The sequence below is a fragment of the Conger conger genome, chromosome 4 (assembly GCF_963514075.1).
Source record: "Conger conger chromosome 4, fConCon1.1, whole genome shotgun sequence".
NCBI classification, from domain to species: domain Eukaryota; kingdom Metazoa; phylum Chordata; class Actinopteri; order Anguilliformes; family Congridae; genus Conger; species Conger conger.
The window spans coordinates 45,253,791-45,280,319 of NC_083763.1; the positions used below are offsets into that span (position 1 = coordinate 45,253,791).

General features: G+C 44.0%; 1 protein-coding gene across 4 annotated transcripts; it reads left to right on the plus strand.

The window, feature by feature from the left end:
- The first annotated feature begins 3,466 nt into the window (after window positions 1-3,466).
- Window positions 3,467-23,912, plus strand: sap130a (Sin3A-associated protein a). 4 transcript variants are annotated; one of them, XM_061239633.1, is made up of 22 exons: window positions 3,467-3,602; window positions 4,857-4,981; window positions 5,114-5,373; window positions 5,951-6,118; window positions 6,452-6,578; window positions 7,170-7,288; window positions 7,791-7,900; window positions 9,919-10,066; window positions 10,153-10,243; window positions 10,331-10,435; window positions 10,950-11,091; window positions 11,488-11,600; window positions 12,337-12,615; window positions 13,204-13,366; window positions 14,179-14,283; window positions 14,954-15,291; window positions 15,753-15,986; window positions 16,524-16,649; window positions 17,337-17,440; window positions 19,375-19,488; window positions 20,117-20,237; window positions 20,991-23,912. In XM_061239633.1, exons 2-22 carry the CDS (start codon window positions 4,876-4,878, stop codon window positions 21,293-21,295), a joined length of 3,378 nt encoding a protein of 1,125 aa, XP_061095617.1. In that variant the 5' UTR covers window positions 3,467-3,602; window positions 4,857-4,875; the 3' UTR covers window positions 21,296-23,912. The 4 variants fall into 4 exon arrangements, with proteins under 4 accessions (XP_061095617.1, XP_061095616.1, XP_061095620.1 ...); XM_061239632.1 differs by lacking the exon at window positions 3,467-3,602 and adding an exon at window positions 3,882-4,084; XM_061239634.1 differs by lacking the exon at window positions 3,467-3,602 and adding an exon at window positions 4,672-4,780.
- Window positions 23,913-26,529: the final 2,617 nt, after the last annotated feature.

Below are 26,529 nucleotides of genomic sequence, written 5' to 3' on the forward strand. Positions count from 1 at the left end.
TCTGGCTGCTGAGGGAAACCTCAGCCTCCTGCATTGCTTTCCCACCCTATCACCGGAATTTTCTTTCCTTTGGCCCCCTGGACAGAAATGACAACATATTTGGAATGTACCACCATGTTCTGCATGTCGCAGTAATGAGACATTTCTTTGAACATATGGAATGACTGTGAAGATCAATGGGCTAAATGGACTTGAACAATTTAATAACACAAGATTTTCAGTATGTGATTTGAAGCAATGTGAAAACATTTTGGGTCAAATGTGTGTTTGCAGTGTCAAGATAATGTGATAACCTTGTTTAAAATTTTTACAAAATGTTTTTTTTAGATTTTGATCATTAGAAAACACAGGGGTAAGCAATTAATATGCCTTTATGCTAACAAATCTATCAGTAATAATTATAACCTAATAATCAAATAATGTTATGAACTAGAGCCATGTAACAGTTCATGATTAAAATAGGAGTGATATGAACAGATATCCTTGTGAGTAAATAGCCAAGCAGCTGAGTTTTGCATATATTTAAGTTTATTGAGGGATTTGACAGGAAAATCAAGAAGTTGCAGTAATCCAGACGTGAGGTAAAGAAGGCATGAACTAGGGCATTGTGAAGACTAAGGCAGAAACAGAGATGGGCAAAGCTGCATATGTGGAAAAATGCTGTTTTGGTTTGGAATGCTGTTTTCCCTTCCCTGTAAGCATGCTGACATTGAAAAACCATTGGCTGTGGCAATTAGAACCAATTTTCAACCATTGAGCCTGAATTTTTGTACAGCTATACAATGTTTTGGTACAGAGTGTCGGACTATAAACACTGGCAGAGGGTGAGTCAACATGTCAGTGAGGCTTTTTCAATGATAGGAAGGGATTTACAATAGTCTTGTAACAATGTTTTAATCCCGAAATCTTACCTATTGTACCTTTAAAGTGTGTCTAAAAAGAGAGTGTGGCGTCGAAAGTAACTCCAAGGTTACGGACTGCAGTGGAGGGGGTAATTGTGATATCATCTACAGCATGACAAGATGGAGGTCACCAACCTTTGTAAGAGCAGCCTTGGAGCCAACCAGTATGATCTTTGTTTTAGCTTCAGGACGTTTGAAAGTTTGATCCTCGTTTTGTGAGCCAGGAAAGCTGCGCTGGACGCAATTGATTGCATGGGCAGATCACTATATGCAAACTCAGAACCGCCAAACGTACACAGCACTCCCCGGACAGCGAACATCATGCACCTCAAGGCTCTCCATAGAAAATTAATGGAATTGAGTTGCATGCTGAATTTGCTTTGTGAGAACCTTGATTATTGGAGTGACAGTCTTCAGAGAGAAAAACAAGACCAGAGGCAAGATAACTGTTTACAATGTAAGAGATGAGAGCAGAAAGGGCAGAGAGACAGACTTAAGTAATGTAGTAATGTTGGTTCTGTGTGGGGGACAGGGTGGGTGTTGCAGATAAGTGCTATCAATTTTGTTTTGGAAACACTGAGGAAAAGAGTCATCACATAGAGTAGCAGAGCCAGACATTGCAGAGGATGGAGGCTGAATGAACTTGTTGATTGTTGTGAAAAGGGTTTGTTGCTGCCTTCATTGATAATGGTAGAGGTTACCTGTCAGAATAAAGGGCATCTCTGTATTGTTTAATGTGATCGGTAGGCCATTAAATGAACTGTGAGCCTTATAAAAGATAATTGAAGCATCTTTTTTTTTTATTTTTTTTTTTATTTATTTATTTTTCGCACAATGGCAAAGACAGACAACAAAAAAAGAGATTATCACAGTTTAAAATGTGCAAGGTGAGACATGAAACCCTACTGGGCTTATATGGGAGCCTCACCCAAGAGACACAATGGTCAGAAACCATTGCATACAAATTATAGAAAAAAAACTACAAAATTAACTATTATTTAAAGCAATCAAAGATAATTATAATTGAGAACAATAACTCAATATACAATATTTATACAGAATATAAAATGAAGAAAGAGATAAAGAGAGAGAAAGAAAGAAGTGTGAAAGAGTGAAAGAAAGAAAGAAAGATACACAATACAAAATAAAAGCAGTAATAAAGTAAAACAATAAAGTAAAACAACCATCTTCATCTAATGTTGGTTTGAACAACATTCCTATGGTGTATGACAGTAGCATTGGCTCCCCTGTTGTAAAATCAAGCTATGCAGCCTGAAAATTAAGAAAATATTTCAGCAGGGTCTTCATTTTACAGAATGGTTCTTCCCTATTTCACACACACCTGAATAAATACTAGTTTATTATTGCTGCTTCTGTTGCTGCTTTTCAATGAGATTATTCTTCAATATATTGAATCTCTTTGCCTATAAACATAGGCAGAACTGAACTTTGGAAAACAAATGCAAATTACTTTGTGGAAGTGAATTATCGCCATCTAGTGCCTTCCAATCTCAAGCGGACTTCACAAGTGAACAGTAATAGGAAATGGTTATTTTTCTTAATTATTTTGCTTTCTTATTTCTACCATCAAGAAGATAAGAATTACAAGAATTTCTCAATTTCACTTGGTTCACTTGGTCTATTTTTATAATATTATCACAATACATTGACTATTTTTTCATTATGAAATCAAACATTTGTTTGTAAAAGTCATATAGCCTAGGCCAGTGGTTCCCAAACTCCTGGAGTATCCCTGTGTATGCTGGTTTTTGTCCGAACCACAATTGCCATCTAAGAATTTTAACAAGCTGTTAATCTTTCTTAATTATGTGCTTTTCATCTTCAGAGTGATTATTTACCTTAAACCACATTATGACAGAAATAGCTTTGCAATGGCATGAATAACAAAATGTTCATATTGTGCTTACTCCACTATCTTGCAAGCAATTACATAAGAAGAGGTAACAAATAAAAGGATAATTAATAGGCTTCTAATTTGATAGATTAACATGCATTTAATTTCATTTGCAATTTGTTTTCTTCAAATGTATCAACAAAATGCAGCTATGCCCTGTTACCATTTGCTTTGCCTCTGAATTCTTCATTCCCTTCCAAATGGTTTGTTTTGGTGGCCAGGTGTCCACATTTTCACCCATTAGGAACTGACTGATTCAATTTAGGGCTCATTCCAATCCCTTATTTTGTAAATCTAGCTCATAAGAACATGAGAGTTCAATTTCAGACACAGTTTAAGACACGTTATCACATTTCTTATCTCAGTGGACAATTAATTACGTCCACCGGAAAGTGTATTCTGGGCAATGAAGTTGATATTATTATGATTTCAGAATCCCAGCCCCATCCCATGCACGTAACTGTCGGGTGTTCTCAGCTGTACCATAATTATTACAAGTAGGACCCAAAACTGTTGAATAAGATAAACAGAGCAGGACTTAATAATATGGTTTAATAACATTCAACAGGGTAAGCGGATGACCAATATAATTCTAAACTTTAGAACAATTTTTTAACTTTAAATATCTGCTCTGTATGGCGGGGGGGCCCTTAAATAGTAAAATCCAGCATGAAATAAAGATACTTTCTTCCTGGCGCTACGGAATCTAACAACGGAATATGAATCTACGTAGCCTATGTAATCACCTGTGTGCACTGCATTCGTAACGGGGATCAGCTTTCATGGTGAGTTATGTAGCCTAACACAGTTACAGTTGGACACGAAATAAATTGCTAATACGCAATGTGCTGGTTATTTATTGCAGGCTACATTTTTTATTTCAAACTCGAACGGGTGCCGAGTACCGTGGCTGGTCCGATTATGGACGATTACTAGCGTCGGTCTACCCGCCAAAGTCTCATTCATAATTGGTTAGTACGTGCACAATTCTGATTTGTAATTGGATAGAAATCTGTCCAACTTCTCCTCAGGTCAGTCCTCTTCCGGTTCAACTGATTAGCATTTTAGAAGACAGGAGTCGAGTGAGTTTACTGTACAGTAATGTAAGCTGGATTCCTAAATTTGGTTTCGATATTCTTTCTAAATTAACCGCTGGAAAAGAATATGATAAACGGAAGGCTACAGATTCATGTAAAACGGGACAGAACCACCTTGAGAACCATATTAACTTTGGCTGCAGCACTAGATTTCTAGTATTGAAAAGACGGTGAGGCGCCTTTTATTTTCTTTGGTTAGCCAAGCTACATGTATTTAGGCAACGATCAAAATACTAGCAACCTAGCTATATTATTTTAATAACGTAAATGTTCGCCTGGGTGTTGGTTTGATAGCTAACATTAGTTGCAATTGTGTAGACTGCCACCGCACTGGAAGCTATAGCTAGCAAACATGAGCTAGTTAGTGTTTACAAATATCCACGAACTACTGCATGTTGCACGAGCATCAATGCACGACAGGGCTAACAAGCTTACTAACAATTTGACTAGCCACTTAATTTATCAACAAGAACAGCCTCCGTTTTGTACAGGCAGCATCAATTATTTTCTCGGTACAGCATAGCTAGCTAGCTAGCTAGCCACAGAGAGTTAGCTAATGTTATTGTAGCACCAATGGGCTATAACTCGGCAGTCTTGGCCAAATTAAATGAGTAACTTCAACCAAGACATGCGAGATTAACCTAGTTGTAAACTTCAACTTGGACAATATTTATACTTATCTAACAGCCAATATATTTACTTGATACTGATAGTTGTGCAGATACGTAACATTTCTAGCAAACTAATAAAAACTATTGTAAATCTTAGTAACCAAGTTGTCCACGTTGTAAGCAAGCCAACTTGCGATTCAGGCAAGCTAGCTAAATGGATGCGTAACCTTTCGTAGCAGACCTAAATGAATGGCTGTAAGTTAAAGATTTACAATGTATATATCTGATTTGTGCAATGGAAATAAAGTACATTTTTTTTATAAACCTACAGGAAGGTAGTTTTTCATAAGATGAGCGCACAACAGTTTCCGCGACCTGGAGTGCCTTCTGGCTTGGGACAAGCCCTGTTGTCTGGGGGCAGTAATACCGTTATTCCTGGAAACCACTCAAGCTCAGGTATCCAAGATGTACAGAGATAATTCTACACAGCTATTTTCTTGGGATTTAATGTTCATGAGATGGAGGTTGGATATGCTTATAATACTTTTTAGAAGAACGTTCACATTAAATTATAAATTATTTTTGCAGTGGGAGCTGAAGAGAGTAGCGGTGATGCTGACCACGGTACCCGGGATCACCCGTCCAGCACCGGTGGGCCGTTGCCCTTCCGTGATGACAAGCAGGAGATGGTGGTGGTTCGGCCCTACCCGCAGGTCCAGGTCCACGGGCAGCCTCTAGCCCTCCCCCAGCACATGTCCATTCAGCCTGCCACGCCCGTGACAGTGTCGACTCCGCCCGCCCACCTCCCCCAGGGCCTGCCCCTCGCCTTCACAGAGGGACCCATGAAGGTATGGACTCGGAGAACCGTGAGAACCCGCTTACTCTGTAGAAAGCTGGACTGGTCTGTGTATTGCCAAATTGGGCTGGCCGATGTTGCTGTCACGGTACATCAAATTGTTTTTTTAGCGCAGTAAGAACTATCTCTGGCTGGTGGTGGTAGGTTTTGTTCCTTCTTTTCGTCTTTAATCATACTTGATCCAAAGTTCTGTGAAATTACTTTGGGGGAGAAAAAAAACATCACTTGTATCTATTCAATGTTGGTTAACTTGCCTATTAGTTTTGAAAAAAGCTCTTTATTCTTGTAGTCATGTTGTAGTCATGTACCACATGGAAACAGCATGGTCCTGTTTCTGTCATCAACGTTGAGTCACGTTCCCCCCCCAGAAGCATTTCACTTTGCCTCACAGAATTTGTGGTGTGCTACCGCATCAAGTATGATTAAATAAAAAAGACTGAAGAAAAAGTCTGTAGACCTCCACCACAGAGGCTTTTCACAAAGCAGGTTAGGGCATGTCAGCCTTGGTAGCAATGGACATTTTGTCTGCCCTTGTCAAATTGTGCCACGTCATCTGCGATTTCTTCCAGGGTGCCCTGAAGACAGCCATATCCAGCCGCTTAATAGCGCCCGCGCCAGCTTCTGACCAGGGGCACCTGGCTGTGCAGCCCAAGGTGCCAGGCCAGGTCTCTGTCACCATGGACAATAGCATGCCACCCGCGTCAGCTATACCAGTGGCAACTATCAGTAGCCAGCAGGTGAGGCTACTGCACATTACCTAGGCTGGTGTTCATGCTATGTGGCCAGGATGAGAAGAACTCTGCCTCTGCATGTGCTTGCCTGTCCATTATTGGCATTTTGGCAGACGCTCTTATCCAGAGCGACGTACAGTTGATTAGACTAAGCAGGAGACAATCCTCCCCTGGAGCAGTGCAGAGTTAAAGGCTTTGCTCAAGGGCCCAACTGCTGTGCGAATCTTATTGTGGCTACACCGGGATTAGAACCACCGACCTTGTGTGTCCCAGTCATTTACCTTAACCACTACGCTACAGGCCGCCCCTGTGCTGAGGTTCTGTGTGATTGCTCTTCAGGGCCACTCCAGTAACCTCCACCACCTGATGGCGGCTAACATGCAGATCATTCGGAGCAGCGCGCCCGCGCTACAGATAACGTCCTCCGCAGCTCCTCCGCACACCTTCACTTCCCACCTACCCAGAGGTTTGTTCATTTAACTTATCCAGAGCTCAGGGGTCAATGTCAGGTGCATGTTTGTAGGTTTACTGGTTTGTTTAGGTTGTATATTTACTGTATGTACATTACATTCAATTTTATTTACTAGACTCTTTTATCCAAAGCCATTTAAGAAAGTGAATATCAAGGTCATGAGAACAAACAACAGAAGAGGTCAGATAAGCTACATGTAGCTATATGTGAGCGATATCATATGTATATGGTCCTTGGGCATTCAGCAGATCTTGAAAGAAACATTAAAGCAACGCTGCTCAACTCCTCATCGTGTGGGCCGCAGTGTCTGCAGGCATTTGCTTCAACCTTGTGATATACCACCCGATTTCACTAATCAGCTTTTTATTTGTACCAAGCAGGTATAATAATTTGGGAATCCGGTGGTGTAGTGCACGGTACGAGCAAATACCTACAGACACTGCGGCTCGCAGGCCACGGGGTTGAGTAGCACTCCCTTAAAGTTTAACACGGACCAACTCATCTTGTGTGGTTTCCCAAGAGTGATGTTAATTGCTTTGCGTGGTATAACTTTGCTGGTGTTTTCGGTGTCATTTGCATACGCAGGAGCAGCTGCAGCAGCTGTGATGTCGAGCTCCAAAGGGCCTACGGTTCTGCGCCCTGCTACAGGGCCAGGCACAGGCGGCCCGCCCGCTGTACAGCACATCATCCCCCAGCCCATTCAGGTACCTCCATCCCCAAAACTGGGAAAGACCACCGAAAAAACAAGCATGAACCAGAAATGTAGCGTGGTAAATTAAGAATGTCTCTTATTTCATTCCTCTTTCAAAATTGCTTGCTCTGTGGTTTTTACAAATGAAAAGATTAGGTAGTGGGATTGCTGACTTGATCCAGTATCCTTTTTTGAAGGGGAAGTTAAGCTTTCTTGGTATTCACAATTGTTATTTTAGTTGTCACTTATTTGATTTAAAACCAAAGATTTCGGTTGAACGGTTACATTGATGCAAATCAACAATTGGGAAATGAGAGCGGAAAAAAATGTTTTCTTAGAAACCAGAATCAAATGAGATTGAAAAATTCCCATTTCATGCTTTGCTTCATGTTTTTCCACCCACTTTTTCCTTCAACAAGTCGGTTTGACAAGTGGCCAAATGACGGAGAAGACGGTAACAGAGCTTGTTTTTAAATAGAAAAATTGGTAACTGTACGCTTTCTCTGCCCCTGCAGTCCCGTCCTGCCGTCACCACATCCACGGGGGTGGCCCCGCTCACAGCCGCCAGGCCCCAGTCCCCTGTCATCACCACGGCCGTCACGCACGCCGCAGAAGTGGCTCATGGGTAAGGAAAGGAGCCTGGGTGAGGGGGAGGCAGCAGAAGAGCTTTCAGACAGAATGTGCAGTGCGCAGGATTCCATTTCTGTTTACATTTCAGGCATTTGTCACTGGGGGGAGGGGTGGAATACTGGGTAGATGGGGGTGGAAGAGAATGGGTATCGGGGTGGAGAAGGGGGTAATTTCCTGAAGAGTTTAGGAAGGTATAGTGGAAGGTAGGGAGTGATTAATCTAAAGGCCTCTCACTTTTTCAGAATACTGAGTTTGAACAATAATTTAAAGGAAATAAAGATTCATAAAGTAATTTCTTCAAGTTTTCTATCCTTTAAATAAGTTTGCCTTAATGTATAATTATTATAGTCCAGTTTTAATTTCCCATTCAATCTGTGGCTAAATAGCTTAAATGTGCTTTATTTCTATAACTAATAAATTACAACAACAGTATCTTATGGTTTTATTAAACAAAATAAAGCCATCATGACAATCACCATTGTGCTGTTCACAGCTATTAAAAGATTTGGTAGGCCAACTCTTTCTGAAACGAAATTGAAAATTACGACACTGATCCATCATTAATAGCATTGCTAAAGTGAATTGACCGATCTGCCTTGGAGGGTTATTAAAGCAGTTTCCCCTTGCATACCCCTTGCAGGCAACTTTCTCCTTGGTTTTTATTTTGTCTCCCAATGGCATAGAAGTTATCTCAATTACAAATGGCACTCCTGAGGTGCAGTGGAGTTGTAATTTTGAATGTGAATGTATGCTGTTAACTGAATAGCATGACCCACACATGAACTGTATAGGCTACCTAAGGGCATACCCTCCAGACAAAACAATAACACGGCTTGTTTATCAGTTTCTGATGTTGAGCGCTGCCCTGAAAGCAACCCAGATGAGTGCTGTGTGCAACTGGGCTCCTTGTTTCACCTCAGCAATGGGGTTACAAACTCTTTATCGCATATTCTAAATGTAAAACATTTCCTGAGGTTCAAACAAGTTTGTTTATCAGAAAAGTGACAGCCCTAACTGCTGTCTGAGGTGGGCAGGGCGGTCCACGTAACCTAGTGCAGGTTGTTGTACGGCTATTTTGTAGCAGTGGTGTAAACAGTATCATCGTAAATGATGGCAAGAGTTGTATTTTCTTTTCTTTAGTAGTTTTAATAATCCATTTAAATGGATGTTTGGAGGTTTCCTGGTCTCTTCTGCATTTGTCAAAGATTGAAACGATAGACTAAATCCTGCTGGTTTGCACATCATCGTAGTGACACTGTTATGTTCCTTTTTAAAATGAACTGTCCGCCTGGCCATGTCTGGCAGGAGGATGGCGATGAGCAAAATGCCGATTGCGGAATGCTATCCATTTTCACTTTATGCATAAAGAAACGATAGTGTTGCTTCACCTTATTAAAATGATTGCATGTAGTGGAGCGTGAACTATGGAGAGCTGCTGCTTCGTAGAACACTAATTATGTCATTATTAATTCTGTCCTGTGAACTTGTCATACGCTGTGGCACACCCCAGGATGGACGAGCTGGACACAGGGAGGTGCAGTCCGGAATGCACCGGTATTTTATTCGGTTGTCACAGGAGCAGGGAAGGTAGAGAGAGCGAGGGCAAACTTATGAACAAAAAGGCCTTTGACCGACCCCCCACGGGATCTGGGTAAAAATAATAAGGGCAACAGAAATCAAACCAAAACTGTGGCTTTCGCTCTGTTGCTTTCTCTGATGTCTCTCTCTCTCTCTCTCTCTCGAACAACAGCTCTCTCGTCTGTGGTCCCCCCCCCCCCCTCTCAGACGCCTACTGCGCCTACTAAGAGCACACATTTAACAGCCTGGACTGATAGGATAGGAAACGTAGGCGCGGTCCTCAGGTTACCCCGCTTCCTTCCCGCAAACCATTCCCTTGCCACCCTCGTGCTGATCACATTTTGTTAGTTTCCACTAAAGTGTGCATATGAGTTACGGTTATTGAGAAACACCCCAGCGGAAGTGAAGTTGCCACACGACCGCTAACTCTTTCAGACGCCCAGGGCTGACCATTCACCACCAGTCAGGCACCATAAGCATCCAGCGGCCTCCCCCGTCCAGAGACACGGCCACCCGCATCAGCCTGCCCTCCCACCCCGCCCTCGGCGTGCAGAAGGCCCAGCCGGCCCACCCCATGGCGCAGGTGAGCGGCCCTGTCGCCTTCCCTGCCTTCGACCGCCACTTCAGCCGATGGCCGGCCTTCTAAAGCCCTCTCTTCTCGTCCCACAGAAGCCCATCTTCAGCCCTGTGACTCCTGTCGCTGCAGCAACAGTGGCACCCATCCAGGTCACCAACACCGCCCCGTCGACCACCGCCACAGGTAGGCCCGCGGAACCTGTCCGTCGAAGTGATTGGCGTATTAGAGTTCAGTCGGTAACATTTTTCCCCGCCTCCTCTTCCGGCCCAGGCTCTTCGCCCCACACCCAGATGACCACCAGCGGTATTGTCACCATGACAATGCCTCCTCATTCCTCTCATGCCACAGGGGTCAACACCTCCACCATACCCGTGGGTAAGTTATATAAGGTCCGTTATAACCCTTAGACCATAAACAGTGTCATGTTTGTTATATTTCCTGCCCTGTACATTGTGCTGCTGTCCAGGATTAGAACATTTCTGATGAGATGAGGATTTAATCTGTACCAAAGGGAGGGAAACTCAGTAAAATGGATTGCTGAAATACACCAACAGCTCCCACCGCAACTGAGAATATGGGTTTGTCTGAACAAACTTAGCCCATTATGGACTAAGGCGCCCTATAGAAAACCCATAGAAAGTCCTAGGAATCACAATGTATTTCAACGGTCACGTGTCTTGAAAAACGGTCGTGATCAAATGCAACGCTGGTGTCGCATCCGTCTGTTAATGGAGATGTAACGTGAAGGTCCCATCCGCCCATAAGGGGTTAAAATAGTCCCTTGAAATGCTCAGAATGCCCCCTTATTACTTTTTTTTTTTTTTTGCTTGATTTTCTCAGTGGAGGTTGCTGTGTTTCATATGGCCTTGGTCTGTTCTCTTCTCCCCAGCCAAAGTGGTCCCCCAGCCCATCGCACACACCTCCCCGCGCCTCCACGCTGACTACCCCGGAGAGAGGGGCAACCTCATCCCCATCTCCGCCCACCGCTCCTCCCCCAACCCCGTCGCCGTGGAAGCCAGGAGCGACAACAGGTGAGCGGAGCCGCTAACTAGCGGGAAATTCCATTCTCCCTCTTCCGGAAAATTCCGTTCTAACGGCGTGACACTAGCCTGTTAACCCTTTCAGTCCCGGGCCCAATATGAAACGGCTCCACCCAAGTCCCAAGGGGGCTTTGGTTGAGAAAATCGAGAAAGTTGAGAATTGAGTTGGGTTTTAATAGGGGCTCAAAAGTATAGTGTAGCAGCCATTTTGATCGTGTGTGCCATATGGCACTCTTGGGACTGAAAGGGTTAAGAAATTTATTTATTTCATTTTTTTTGGAGCACCCTTCGGCCATTATCGTAAACAGACGCTGTGTTCATTTTGAGCAGGGTTCGTTTGTTAGCAGGATTTGTTGGTTGAACGCTCTCTTCTCTCCTCTCCGGAAGGCAACCGGTGCCGATGCAGTTCCAGTACATCCTGCCCACATACCCGTCCTCTCCGTACACGCACACCTTCAAGCCCATCACCAGCTCCGTCTCGGGCATACGCCAGTACCCAGGTAAAGCTCCAATGGAGGGTTCTGTGCCCACGTTCCTATTGCGTCTCAGAGTGGCAGTGCTAATCAGGGATCAGGTTCCCCTGTTTGTATTCACACCTTTTTTTGTTAGCGACATTAGCTCTGGAGGTAAGAGCGGTCTGGCGTCAGGATTGCTGGTTTGATCTCCCGCTCTAGGTTGTACCTGTGCAAGACGCCTAACCCCAAATGCTCCTGACGAGCTGGTTGGCAGCTTGCATGGCAGGCAGTTGCCATTGGTGTGTGAGTGTATGAATGTGTGAATGAGAGGCATCAATTGGAAAAGCGCTTTGGATAAAAGCTATGTATAAATTGAGTCCTTTTACCATTATGAGCTATGGGCTAAACTGATCTTAGATCAGCACTCCTCTGAGACGCATTACAAACCTGAGTCTGACGAAGCTCTGATCAGCAGTGCCTTTTTCATGTGTTTAGTCCTTGGTGCCTAAATGCACTGACATTGGGTGACGTTTGCTCAGGAGGTAAGAGCAGTCGGAGGGTTGCCAGTTCGATCCCTGCCTGGGTGTGTCGAAGTGTCCCTGAGCAAGACGCCTAACCCCCAAATTCTCCTGACGAGCTGGTCGGTGCCTTGCATGGCAACCAATCGCCGTTGGTGTGTGAGTGTGTGTATGAATGAATTGTACAGCCCTTTGGATAAATTGTACAGCGCTGTATAAGACACATATTTACCATTAAATGTGTGTTTCATAAACCCCCCCAGTGACCCCCCAGGCCCCTAGCCCGGCCCTGCCCGCCCAGCCCGGAGTGGGAGTGCCTTCCGCGGTCCACCTCAACCCCATGCAGCTGATGACAGTAGACCGCATCGGCCTGCAACCCACGCAGATCAGCGCGCAGGCCCTGCAGACCGTGCCCATGGGGGCCCAGAGCATCCCACCCCCGCCCGCTGGAGCCCAGGGCCTGCACAGCCCCGGAGTGATCGCCGCGCAGCAAGCGCCCGTCAGCTCCCAGCAGCCGTCTCAGACCGAGCCGAAGGCTTCAGGTAGTCTTACCGAGACCTGACGCTACAGACCGCTTTCCTAGGTCATGTTTAGCCTTTACGGTTCCAAGCCCTATATGCAGTGGGCCCGCCCAAATCCCGAAGGGGTTTGCCTTTGGTTGAGGAAATTGACTTGAGAATTTAGTCGGGTTTTAACAGGGGAGCAAAACGATAGTATGGCGGCCATTTTGATTGGTTGTAAACGTGGAAGGTTGAGAGTGCTGATTGGAACTCTTGGGACCGAGAGGGTTAATTAATAGCCTCACTGTTTTTGCCTTTTTTCTTTGTTTTTAGGAATATTTATTTCGCGGAAAATGTGAGTTTTCAATGAGAGTGCGTGATCATGAATTTTATATTGCACTCTGGGTTTTAATTGGAGGGATCGCCCCTGGTGCACAATGATGTCGGATCCCGGTAAATTGTGAAAATGCACAATTGGAATATATACTTTAAAACATGGTTGTACGGCTATGAAAAATTGACTGAATCGAGGAGTTTTGATTTGAGCTCGTCTTTAATGTTATAATGCATCGATAATAAATGGCGTTTGAGGCCTTTCCCCAGAAGGCTGACGGCTCTCGTTTTTGGCAGTGGTTCTGGCAGACGGCGCCGCCCTGGTGGGCAACCCCCTCGGCGTGGCCTTCGGCGCCTTGCAGCCCGTCACCACGGCGATGCAGAGCGGCGTCACCAGCGCCCCGGCGCCCGTGTCCTCGCCCCGGCCCAGCATCCTGCGCAAGAAGCCCACCAACGACGGGTGAGTCAGAGCCCCGAGCCCCGGCCTGTAGCGTAGTGGTTAAGGTGAATGACTGGAACTCGCAAGGTCGGTGGTTCTAATCCCGGTGTAGCCACAATAAGATCCGCACAGCTGTTGGGCCCTTGAGCAAGGCCCTTAACCCTGCATTGCTCCAAGGGAGGATTGTCTCCTGCTTAGTCTAATCAACTGTATATATATGTAATAATATGATATATTTATATAGTTAATAAATATATATATATATATATATATGTGATATGATACACCCCGCACTAGACTTGCAGGGAAGGCGTCATCTCATTACGGCTGTCAGATCAGTGCCTAACAGGAATTTCCTACTCCTTGTATAATTCATGGAAAGAAATTGATAGAAATGGAATCATAGTTTTGGGTGCCACTTTTGTACTCCCTTCCTTTGGAATGAATCATTATAACTAGCTTACAGTCAGCGGTAGTCATGCAGCATACATGGCTTTATACTTTTACCGTCTAATGTTTTGTGTCTTATGTTTATGTTTTAAAGCCAAGTTATGATTTCTCTGTGGGTTATTGCATAGGCTACTAATGAAACACTTGCCGCAAATAAATGTAAATTTGCATACGGTCAATATCTGAAGCAAGCAAATCTTTACAATTATTGCATGGAAAGCAAAATGATACTTATCAACTTCCAACATTCTTATGTTAATGTGCTCAGGTTTACACCACGCACTTGTACTTACTTAATATTTATTTTTTGTCGGAAATGTAAGATTCTTAGTGCCAGGAAACTGTCAGAAAATGGTGTCATTTTGTTGCGGGTGGCTTTTCAGGTCTGCTGTTCGAAAGTCCCTGATCCCCCCTCAGCCGAGTGAGGTCACAGGCTGCAGAGCGGACAGTGCGTCACGAAGCACGTCAGGATCCCCGCGACCTGCTGGGTAAAGAACAGCCCCTTATCCTGCCAATACGACTGCACCCACCACTGCTGCTCCACCAAACAGCCAAGACCATTTTAGAACGTCTTCAGAAGAAAGTTTTATCGGTGTGAACTGTCCGGTTTTAGAATGTCAGCTCTCCGGGGCTGCCATTTAGAAAACTGAGCATGTCAAGCCCATAGCCCGGAGTTTTAGAACGATTTGTGACTTAACGTTACAGTTAACTGGGGTCGTCATAGAAACAGTCGTTTATTTGTTTACTCTGTGTTTTGGTGTGGACTGCCTAGTCCGTATGTGTATGTTTTGAGATTTCTCGTCTTGCCTTGTCTCGTGTGTTTGGTGGTGACTGGGCTTTAGGGCGCACTTTCCTTACAAAATGTTACAAGGTGTCATTCACATAATCCCCATAAGCTATGGGGGTAATTCCACAGTAATGTCAACCTGAGCATGAAAAAATAAACTTATATACTTCCCAATTAAACTTATTATGTCCCAAACAGTTGATTATGACCATTTTTAAATCTGATAAAATGTAGGGATTTTCTGAGGGAATTTATTTGTCATTTTGTGTCCAAATGTCACATCCATAATGCTGGAATTGCCCATATAATGAAAGTAGAAAATACAGAAGGAATGTTGACCTTTTAATGGGTAGAACTCGCTATGCTTTCAGTGTGAAAGTTACGGCCGACGTCCACGTGACCGTCGTTCCCCCGGCGACGGGCCCTGTGGAGGCCCCGCCCACTCAGCCCGGCGAGGTGCAGGGCGCCCCCTCCCCTGCCCACCACCTGACCCAGTCTGGCCTCGCCCTCCGGCCGATGGCCACGCCCCCCTCCCAACCCGCTGCCACGCTGTCTGCCCTTCCCGCCCCGCCCGTCCCCACCTCATTGACCAACGTTGTGGCCCAACCCACCCCGTCTGCAGCCGTTGGCACAGCAGCAGCTTCTATCTCCGTCCAACCAGAGCCAAAGGTCAAGCAGGAGGCGGAGCCTATGGACACTTCACAACCAGGTCGCTGTTCCGTCTTATTTGGGGACCTGAGTAATGTGTATGTACAGTATATTGGGAGTTTGTTATAGACTTAATTGTGTGATTCTGCCATTCAGGGGTGTGACAACAGATATTCGCGTTGAACGATTCTGTACGAGACTTTGGCATGTCCTTGTAAATCAAACAATTACTGCCTTGCTTTAATGCACCTACAGATACTTTTTTGTGTGGAACTTAGATTCAGTGCTTACTTTTTTTTTTTTTTTTCAATGAGAAATTATGGCCAGTTAGACACTTATATTTTCTGTTATATTTTGCTAGTTTTTTTGCTATACTGAAAATGTAAACAAAAGTTTTTGCCTTTACTGTTTATTTTGCGAATATGAAATCGCTCCAAAAATCGATCCAGCGTCTTTCTTCACTGTCGTTGAGCGTACACAAGATGGTGGCCGTGACCATTCGCCTCTGTTCTGACCTGGCAGCGGCCCCCATTCCTACCTCTGCGCCCCCGGCTCCCCCGGGCGGGGCCCTGAGCTTCTCCGTGGGGGACCCCATCCTCGGAGCCTCCCCCAGGAAGAAGCCCCGCAAGCAGCAGCACGTCATCTCCACCGAGGAGAGCGAGATGGTGGAGGCCCACAGCACCGATGAGGACCGGTCCTGCCCCCGGCCCCCGGGCGTCGGCCACAAGCGCAAGACCCCGCCCAAAGAGTACATCGGTGAGCGCTGCTCTCTGCGCTAGAGAACGGGTCTCCTCCACCCTGGCCCCGGAGGGCCGCAGAGTCCGCTGGCTCTCGTTTTTAAAGATCAGCAACTGGAGATGGCCTTGTACTCAACTGCTTTAAATGATCCAATGCTTCGCAACTTGAGTGAGAAACCGGAAAAGTCAGCAGACCGTGCGGCTCTTCGGTGATGTTAGGTGGCGGTGTGGTATAACGGGTGATGAAGTGGCCTTTTGACCTTAAGGTTAAAGGCTGTTAGTGCCAGGTTGGGGCTCTGCTGTTTGATGTTTGACCCTTGAGGAATGTACTTTGCCCCTTTACTTTTTGCTCACTTTATTGTGTTATAACGGCAATTTTACATGACAAAGTGCAAAAAGTGAAGGGGTCTGAATACTTTCTGAAGCTACCATATGACCAGTTGTATAAAATCATATTATGCACAGAAACATGTAAAAGTCCCTCTGGATAAGAGCATCTGCCAAATGGCTATAATGTACTGTTGGCGTTCGTGTGACCCTTTTTCGGCTCTTTCAGACGAGGAGGGCGTCCGCTATGTGCCGTCGCGCTCACGCCCCCCCATCACCCTGCTCCGGCAGTACCGTAACCCTTGGAAGGCAGCCTACCACCACTTCCAGAGATACGCTGACATCAAGGTCAAAGGTCAGTCTGAGCCAGAACCTTTCAGGGGAAGAAAAAAAAACAAAACATGATGTCTCGCCTCATTGGGCGACATTGGCTCAGGCGGTAAGAGCAGTCGTCTGGTAGTTGGACCGGTGCCGATTCGATCCCGCCCTGGGTGTGTCGAAGTGTCCCTGAGCAAGACACCTGACCCCCAAATGCTCCTGACGAACTGGTTGGTGCCTTGCATGGCCGTTGGTGTGCGAGTGTGTATGAATGGGTGAATGAGAAGCATCAGTTTTACAGTGATTTGGATGAATGCGCTATATAAAGGCAGACATTTGCATTTCGTTGGTCGGTGTTCGTGTTGTGTGATTGTCCTCCCGTATCGTTGGCGGGTGTTCATGTTTAATGGTTGGCGGGTGTTCATGTTTAATGGTTGGCGGGTGTTCATGTTTAATGGTTGGCGGGTGTTCATGTTTAATGGTTGGCGGGTGTTCATGTTTAATGGTTGGCGGGTGTTCATGTTTAATGGTTGGCGGGTGTTCATGTTTAATGGTTGGCGGGTGTTCATGTTTAATGGTTGGTGGGTGTTCATGTTTAATGGCTGATAGGTGTTCATGTTTAATGGTTGGTGGGTGTTCATGTTTAATGGCTGATAGGTGTTCATGTTTAATGGTTGGTGGGTGTTCATGTTTAATGGTTGTCCGCCCTGCTTTGTGCCTCCAGAGGGGAAAAAGGGCACGCTTCAGGACATGGCCAGTCAGAAGGGAGTGGCCTGCAGAGCGCAGGGCTATAAGATCCGCCTGTGCGCCGCACAGCTCCGGCAGCTGGTGGGTACACGTCGCGTCAAACGGGGTTATGTCACAGGTCCGCCAAATCCATATCTGTCCCCCTAGTTCTCACCCCTAGTTCCAAATGCAATCTATCCATAATCTGTGCCAGTACTGTTGCCATCATTTTAACTACAGCAGGGTTTTCCAAGGCGAATGAACGGAAATATGAATAATTTTTTTATTTATATGCAGCGCTCAAACTGGCAACTTTGTATCCTTGAAACGGTTACTCTGTATTGCGGACTGAATTGTATCGGGCCGAAGTGCCATTTTTCTAAAATCACTAGTTAACGTTACATGTAAATAATCACTATCTGGATAGCTGTACATCTTTTGTCTCTGTGTGCCATCTATGTTTGGAGAGCTTGGCTTGGTGGTGAAGTTAGTCTACTGGGATCCATAAAAAAAAATTTTTAAAGACATTTTTTAGGCCTTTTTCGGCTTTATTGGACAGTATATAGTATAGAGAGACAGGAAGAATGGGAGCGAGAGAGACAAATGTCAGACAGTCGGATTCGAACCGCCGACGTCGCGGCTCGCAATGAGCATGCGGTCAGTGCTCTACAGGCTGCGCCACCGAGACACCCCTGATCCATAAAATTCTCATAGCTCTTATGAACCTCATACATTTAGTCCGCTAACTTTAGCTAATGTTAAAGGGACACTTTGCAGACCCATGTCAGTTGTGTTTCTAATCATGAATTATGCAATAATGTCTTGCTAAAAGCATTCTTACGAGTTTGCGTAGCTCACTCTCCGTTAGCTTACGCAACTAGCCAAATAACTTTGATTTAATGGGGGCAAAAAAAATACCACCTGTCGGATATTTAAGAAAAAGACACTATCAATGAACCAAAATAAACCTAAACTAAACATGTTGTCATATGTATATTTGCTTGCATAAATGAATATCCTGAAACCAAAACTTGCCAATACTGTATTTTTCGTTTTTGGACCACTTGTCTTATCAACCGAAAAGATACGTTGCTTAGCTACTCTTGCTGAACTCTTTTCGTCAGTGCGACTTCTCAGGGTTGCCTATGGTGACAGCCTACAGGTGCACCACCAGTGCTTGTTTACCCTTTCCCTGATACAGCTTCAGCAAGTTGCGCTCACTCTCTTCCTGCCCATGTCCTCTCAATCTCTATAAGCTCCTCATCTGTATAGTCCGGTTGAAACATGTAACCCTCAGCATCAGTCGAAAAAAATGAATATCTACCACCAGAAATTATTTAACCACCGTTTACAGCCAGAGAGTAATGGGAGAGAGAGGTTCAACCTAGAGGCTAAATCGGCCCACGCTTAAATCTGCTTATGTAGCCTTAGTTGTGCTAAATGTGCTAATGATACTGGTCCAATTTCATGTGAAAATGCATAGTTTATCAAATAACATACAATTTCCTTTATAGAAAATGCACCCCCCACCTTTCCCAGCACCTAAACCCTCTAAAAAGCCAGGGAAATCCCTGTAAAGTCACTTAATTAGAATTAAAAGATTCTTCAAGTTGGGTCTATTGACATTCTTCTCATTGCAGATGAGTTTAAGAAAAATAACCAAATACGGTATCCCAGGAATCACTGTGTAATCTGAGAACAGCCTTAAACGGTGAACAATAAATGCAATGTAGCAACACATTTTCCCTGCCTGTTGGATTTAAATCAAACTGGCATGTCTCATTGGTACAATTTCTGTTCTTTTGGCCCTGCACTCCCACACCTTGGATTTTAAGTGAAACAAAAAAGGGGTCAGTCAGCACCTCACATTCATTGTTTCATTTCAAATTCAACGTGCTGGACTGCGGAGCCACGAGAACAGAAGTTGTACCGACTGTCCAAATACTTACAGACCGCACTTACACGATGGTCAGTTGAACAGGGTGTGATGAAGCGGAGGAGCGCGGTGTTCACTGTCCTCCCCCTGGTGTTCGTAGATGAGTCTGGAGCACGATGTGTACAGCCGGCTCACCACTCTCCAGGAAGGCCTTATCCCAAAGAAGAGGGCGGGGGCGGACGACGACTTGCACCGCATCAACGAGCTCATCCAGGTACGCTCCGGCGCCCCCGCTAGCAGCACAGTGTCACTTTCAAACGTTTCTCTTTGACCTGCTTTCAGAAACTGTTTTACATTAACAGCGGTTAAGACGCCAATAACAGACTCCAAAGGCGATCAAAAGACTAGATACTGAAAGCTCTCGTATACCTTTAACGTAACATAACGTAATGGCGCGAACAGGCCGTTCAGCCCAGCAATGCTCGCCTTTTCCTACCCCTAAGTGTACCTACTGCTTAGTTTACCTAAAGCGTAATAGTATCCTGCATCAAGCCTTGTCTTGAAATCTCCCAGTGTTTCTGCCTCCTACACATTATTAAGGAATCGATTGAATACACCTGACTAATCAGAAATGGCTGAAAGGCCAGCTGTCCAATTATTTGTGGTCCCCTAATATGGGGTGACTGTATAAAAAGGCAGGGATCACCCAATATGGATGTAAATCCCCTCAATTGAAGGTGACAGTCTGCATGTTGATGTCATATTCATCGTTTCATTCTAAATCCAATGTGCTGGAGAACAGAGCCAAAAGAACAGACCAAATAATTGAACTGCACTGTATCCATCTTTTTTCTAAATGCCTCCCTTCTCCCTAATTTTGAATGCCCAATCCTATTTATCAGTGCCTGTTGCTGAAATCTCTGCTGTCGATTTGGGAGAGCGCAGATGAGCATTCTTCCTGCTCCTCAGCACGTGATGCCAAGCACCAGTTCTCATCTCACCTCAGCTTGTTTGCACAGTCAGGTTTGCACAGAGATGAGTTTGCACGTGATGGCTATGGGTATGCACTTTGCACTTTGCTGTTTGTCGCTCTGGATAAGAGTGTCTGCCACATGCCTGTAATGTAATGTAAATGAGTCGTGCAGGTTAACAGGAGGATTGCAGGCCCACAGCCAAGCAGTGGGGAGTGCTAAACGGCAACAAGAATCAGATGCTTGCCCAGAAGAGCCTTCCCTAACTCTGGGAGTTCTCGTCCTTTGGGGCTACCAGCCACGATCAACACTGGCATGGTTGAGATTTGATCCTAGACACTGGGGCCTCTCCATGAATTAGGTGCCTGAACCTGATGAGGCACCCAGTATTCCCCAATGATTATGGTTTTATGTAGTCCAGGGCTGCCCAACTCTGCTCCTGGAGACCTACCGTCCTGTAGGTTTTCACTAACTTCATTCAACAGCTAGAGATCTTGTTGAACTGCTATTTTGTAGAATCGGGTGTCAAATTAGGTTGAGCCTAAAACTACAGGGCAGCAGATCTCCAGGAACAGGGTTGCAGGGTTACAAGCTACCTGTATTATGACATATTATGTTGCTTTTTAAAGCGAGTTTATTGGGGTGAAAGTATTTAAAAAAAAATCTTTCAAACATCTTGATGTAGTCCATATGTAACTGTTGAACTGTTCCTTACTTGTCTTTCACAAATTGTTTTTACGCCCCAGGGAATCTGTAATGGCTGCAAAATGTTTACATTTTTTCCCCCCCTGTTCCTTTTGCCCAGGGAAACATGCAGCGCTGCAAGCTGGTGATGGACCAGGTCACAGAGGCCCGCGAAGCCATGATGAAGGTCCTGGACCACAAGGACCGGGTCATGAGGCTGTTGGGCGAGAACGGGACCAAGAAGAGCTCCAAGCTGAAGCTCAAGGAGCGGACGTAGAGCTCGAAGCTCTGCTGGGCTGCTGCTTCCGCCGTGTACAACAGTCCTACCTGCCTGAACCGGAGTCAACCCACAGCCGGAGGAACAGAGGCTCAGGTCCAACTCACGCTCCGATTGGGCGGATATACTTCAGCAGCGCTTACACCTAAAACTGGGCCTTTTTTGTTTCCTTTTTAGTTTTTACTTTTATTAAGGCATGTGCAACAAGTTAAATGTTTGAAACCAAGCAGGTTGGTGTCTCTGCTCCTGTCACCAGCTCTGTTTCAGCGTAGCCTCACAGTTGCGACAGACGGAAAGGATTTTTTAAACCCATTTCAGTGCCTTGGATTGTGTGTGTTTTGTTTGGCGGCGATGAGAAAGGTGGCTGAGAGTACAGGGGCAAGGCGGTAAAATGTAAGAGAGTGTTGTTAAAGGGGTGTGTTACGGACAGCCTAGATTACCCTGTGTTTTTACCCTTAAGGTTATGTTCCACCGAACACGCATCTTTGGTGTTCCAGATCATTTCAGAGTTTCATACTTGAATTATCAAGAGGTATGGACTTGAAAAGATATATCCGACAAAAATGTAAATTAGCTCATTTGCGTACTGCATTCAAGATGACAAATGACAAATTTGTAGCTGTTTATAATCTGTTTTTGTTTGAAGATTGTTTTAAGCCATTTTTTTATCACCAGTAATAGTAATTTTTCGAGAAATTTCAGGTCTGTAGGAAAATTAAGAAATTTCAGGCTCTAGCAATGAAATATGTGATGCTGTACCAGCGCCTAAAGCTTATAACAAAAATAATTGGCTCAAAACACTCTCCTGGATATGGAGTAAAGGTTTGCAAAGTTTCTGTAATTTGAGAAACTTGACTACAAAGATAGAAATGGTCAATAATTATGCTAATTTCACCATACACAAAGCTTAATCATTCAAACGGTGGTATTATCCTGAAAGTTTAAAATTTGCGGGATGATTTGCAGCAGTAAACGGAAAAAGGTCAATTTCACAGAAAATCCACAGATTTGTTTCAGTGGAACAGGACCTTAAGTTATGACAGCAATGAAATGTGTTCTTATTGTGTGTGAAATAAGAAGGGCTAACTAGGGGGAGCTAGAGAGCTAGTGTCTCTTTTCATTGGCAACTGGATGAAGTATCTGTTTAAAGGATTCCTCAGTGCTAAAGTATCATGCACTGAGTGAATCACGTTTGAGGCACAGGAGGTAATCTTGTCTGTCCTGTATTATGTGTGCTTCGTACACTAATTTCAACTGCACTGAAGTCAGCAGGGGAGTTCCATCTCTGTCTTCGAAGCCACTGATTAATTTTGGAAGACATAGTGTTTACAGAACCGCATTTGTTTGAGACTATAAAGCTGAATTATTACAATTCGGGACTTCCAGGTCCATGGAATGAACTTTGTAAGTTTATTTGAGTTAATGTTTGGGAAAAGCACTAGTCTGCTGGATTTTTTTAAAATTATTATCGGGGAAAAGTATTGGAATTGGAGAACATTGTATTCGAATGCAGTGCTCATTTTATCCCTAAAGGTACCCAAATTCTGGTTCTTACTCTACCCTTAGGTTGCCAAATTAATGGATATTACAATGGCGCATGGTTGGCCAATGCTTCTTTTAAGTGGAATTGTGGGTATTTCATAGGTCCTGGTAAATTTCCCTGTCAGTGAAGTTTATATGGTACCAGCCTCTTTATTACCCATTTTATTTCTCTTTTTTAAATTATTATTATTTTTTAATGGGACACTATCTGTAGGCCTTTCTCATAGCTGCAGCAGCCCCTGTCAGTTTGGGAGATTAGACTTCATACGCTGCTGTTGCGTGACAGAACGAGAACAGTCCAGCCAATTGAAACTCTCCTTCCATTTATCCGCCATCTTGCAAGTTTTGCAACCACATTGGATTCAATACTAGACCATGGGGCGCATTCCGCCCTGAAACCTGGTGCTAAGAAAGGGCCCTCATTTCCGCTGAGTTTCAATTATTCTTACTTATTTGACTTTGGTCAAGCGTATTCCTGGCTGAGCAAAATGGACGTATATTCGGAAAAATGTCAAGTCTGATATTTTCTTCTGAGGTGTAGAGGTTGTTATTGTCATAGGCCTTGAGTCTGAGCTGATATAATCTCACACTGTGACTATCTGAGAAAGGGAGTCATGTTACCAAATTGGTTGATTTTTTTTATTTTTTTATTTTTATGAAATTGTTTGATTTCAACCCTGGGCCTGCATTTGGATGGATCCTCAATAGTGATTGTGTTTTAAAGTAAAAATATTCATTGTGTTAAGTGGTCGCTTGTCAGTTACCAATTTCAACAGTTACACAATTGCATTAATTGTTTCAGATGTAAAAAAAATGTTTTTATGAATGAAAATTCCTTTGAGTTTTCTTCCTTTTTACTGTATGAAGCGGGTGACGACTTTTCGTCTTTCAAGTTGATTCTGTGCTAAGTATGACATTTTATCACATTCTTTTATATCATCTTGGAGAAACATTTTGTATATAGTTTTCCTTTATTGTGAGATTGTAATCCATTATTACAGTAAAGAATACGTTGTACATTATCTCTGTGTGGATTTTTAAAATCTATTTTCTATATGGTGGTGCCAATTTTTATTATGCTCTGTATAACAATATTTAATTTTTTGCACTTTGTCACTTGTCATCTGTGACACATGCCTTTGGATCAGAAATACTCTCTATTAATGACCTTGTACAAACAGAATACACATTTTTAAGTTATTCATAAAGAACAAAGAAAACAAAGATTTTGAGCCTGTATTATTGAATGGTTAAATAACCCATCAGGAAGTGGTTCTACTGCACACTGCAGAAGGATTATTGTTCATTGCTCATTTAGCATGGCGTTTTGATCACTCAGGCTTAGAGCTTAAGATCAAAAGTTTCTGAAGTGAATATCCAAACAGAACGGGCACCTTTTCGACCACCAGCTCTTGTTTAGAAATTATACTCTCAGTGAGCACTTTATTAGGTATTTATTAGACTTATTTTTTTGACTTAAGTCTTCTGCTGCTGTAGCTTATCCAGTTAGAGGTTTGACATGTTGTGTGTCTCAGAGATGCTCTTCTGCATACCACTGTTGTAATGTGTGGTTATTTGGATTACTGTCACCTTCCTGTCAGCTTCGACCAGTCCGGTCCTAATCCTCTGGCCTCTCTTGCAGAACTGCCGCTCGCTGGATGTTTTTTGTTTTTCACACCATTCTCTGCAAGAGACTGTTGTGCGTGAGAATTCCAGGAGATTAGCAGTTACAGAAATGCTCAAATCGGCCCGTCTGGCACCAACAAAAATGACACGTTTCACATTTTTTTCCCCACTCTGATGGTTGATGTGAACATTAACTGAATCTCCAGACTGATTTAATGCATTACACTGCAGATTAGATAAATCGCATGAATAAGTAGGTGTACAGGTGTTCCTAATAAAGTGCTCAGTATGCTTTACATCAAAATGAAATGTATTGTCCTATTGATCATTGTGCAGGGTCTTGTTTTGGAAGTGTGGACTTCATTTTCAGTAGTGGGATACCCCTGTGCGTTTGAGTCTGTTTGACAGCCGTGGCTAGCAGTGTTATCTGAGCCCACGGGAGTGTCAAACCCAGTTTATAGTTAGGCGGTGTATGATCAGATGATGGATATTGCTGCGTTGTCACCAACATTCCATTATCACTATCGCTCAACTTTGATTTTGAATGCCATAAATATGGTGAACTAAACGCAACACTGAAGTGGAGTCATTGCCAGCTGAGGACATGGATGCTAGTTGCTGACATTTCGCTAACGATAATTACTGATGAGAATGTTCTTGTCATGACAATCTGCGTGTGGCTGAATTGCGTGCAATGGTGATCTAAATATGCACTGGTTTCCTTTTTTTTGGTGGGGGTGGGGGGGGGGGGTGTTGCATCTTAATGTGAATTAAGCTGTGGAGTTGGGTGCCTAATTTAATTTTGAATGACCCTTGTTGAAATGGGGTTTGGAGTAAACATATTTTGGAGACATATTTGCCATGTGTGTATGAAGGGTCAACCTTACAGAATTGTGCTTCATGCACATTAATCTGTGGGTTTTGATGTAAAATGTTTTGTAAAAACCCTGAACTCAGTCGCTGACAGCAGAAAAGCTTACAGTCCCGTAGCCTGGTTGCTTTGACAGCAATACGAACTGTAAAAAGCGTTCTGGCAAAACGAGTCCGTTTTACGACGTGCATTAAAGAGGATTGCATTTCACTTTAAATTGCCGTGGTTACTTATTTGCATGTTTTATGCAATATTGCCTCACAGTGATTGTCACAGTGTTCTGCTCAAATAAATATTGCAACTCATTTTTTATTTTTGTTAGATCTCAGAACCTTTTAATTCACCTGTCTATGACAGGAAATATGAAATGTTCTGAAGTATCTTTTTTGCAGTCTCCATTCAGATTTTAGTGTCCCCTCCTGAGTAAACATCGGTGGAAAGCGACTGCCTTACTGTAAACGCTAATAAATTACGATGGCTTCCCCCCCACTGCTCCACAATCTGGATCACAAACTCCATAAACCTGCCCTGCTATCCTTTCTAATCTGGAGGGTGCAGTCTTATAAAACGAATCCAGCCTGCCATAGCTGCTTGAAGCTCTGCGACGGACAGGTGTGGCGTCGGAGGACTGCACATCTTAACAAAGAGTGAGGACTTTGCCAGTGTGAATGCACTCACACCATGCCGTGACTATGTGCCCCACTATTACAGCTCCGGGCTCTACGGTGTGGGAAGACTTGTGTTCACTACCTGTGTCTCACGAGTGTCTGTATATATTGGAGTTTCACAGTTCACATTGTGGATGACGGCTCTGCACTCATTACATTACATTACATTAATGGCTTATCCAGAGCGACGTATAGTTGATTAGACTAAGCAGGAGACAATCCTCCCCTGGAGCAATGCAGGGTTAAGGGCCTTGCTCAAGGGCCCAACGGCTGTACAGATTTTATTGTGGCTAGACTGGGGATCAAACCACTGACCTTGCATTTCCCAGTCAAGTACCTTAACCACTATGCTAGAGGCCGCCCCCTCTAGCTGCATCTACCATCAGTAACGCACCCCCATATCCATTTCTTTGACTATGGTGTCCATTTCCTATCCTGCATTAAGACCTATTGCAGTTTAACTGCAAGCGGGTAGGTTTGGACATTGGACCAGATGGCTCAAGATTGTCGAAACATCATTCCGCAGCTTGGATTGCATATTATGAATTGGAATAAACAAATTGTAAGACTCTTTTTCCAAGAAAGATACATGGTCCTGTAAGAGTGAAAAAGTATGTGAATCTCAATCAATTTGTGTGTATTAGCCTGTTTGTGAAAAGGTGTGAAAAGTAAAATT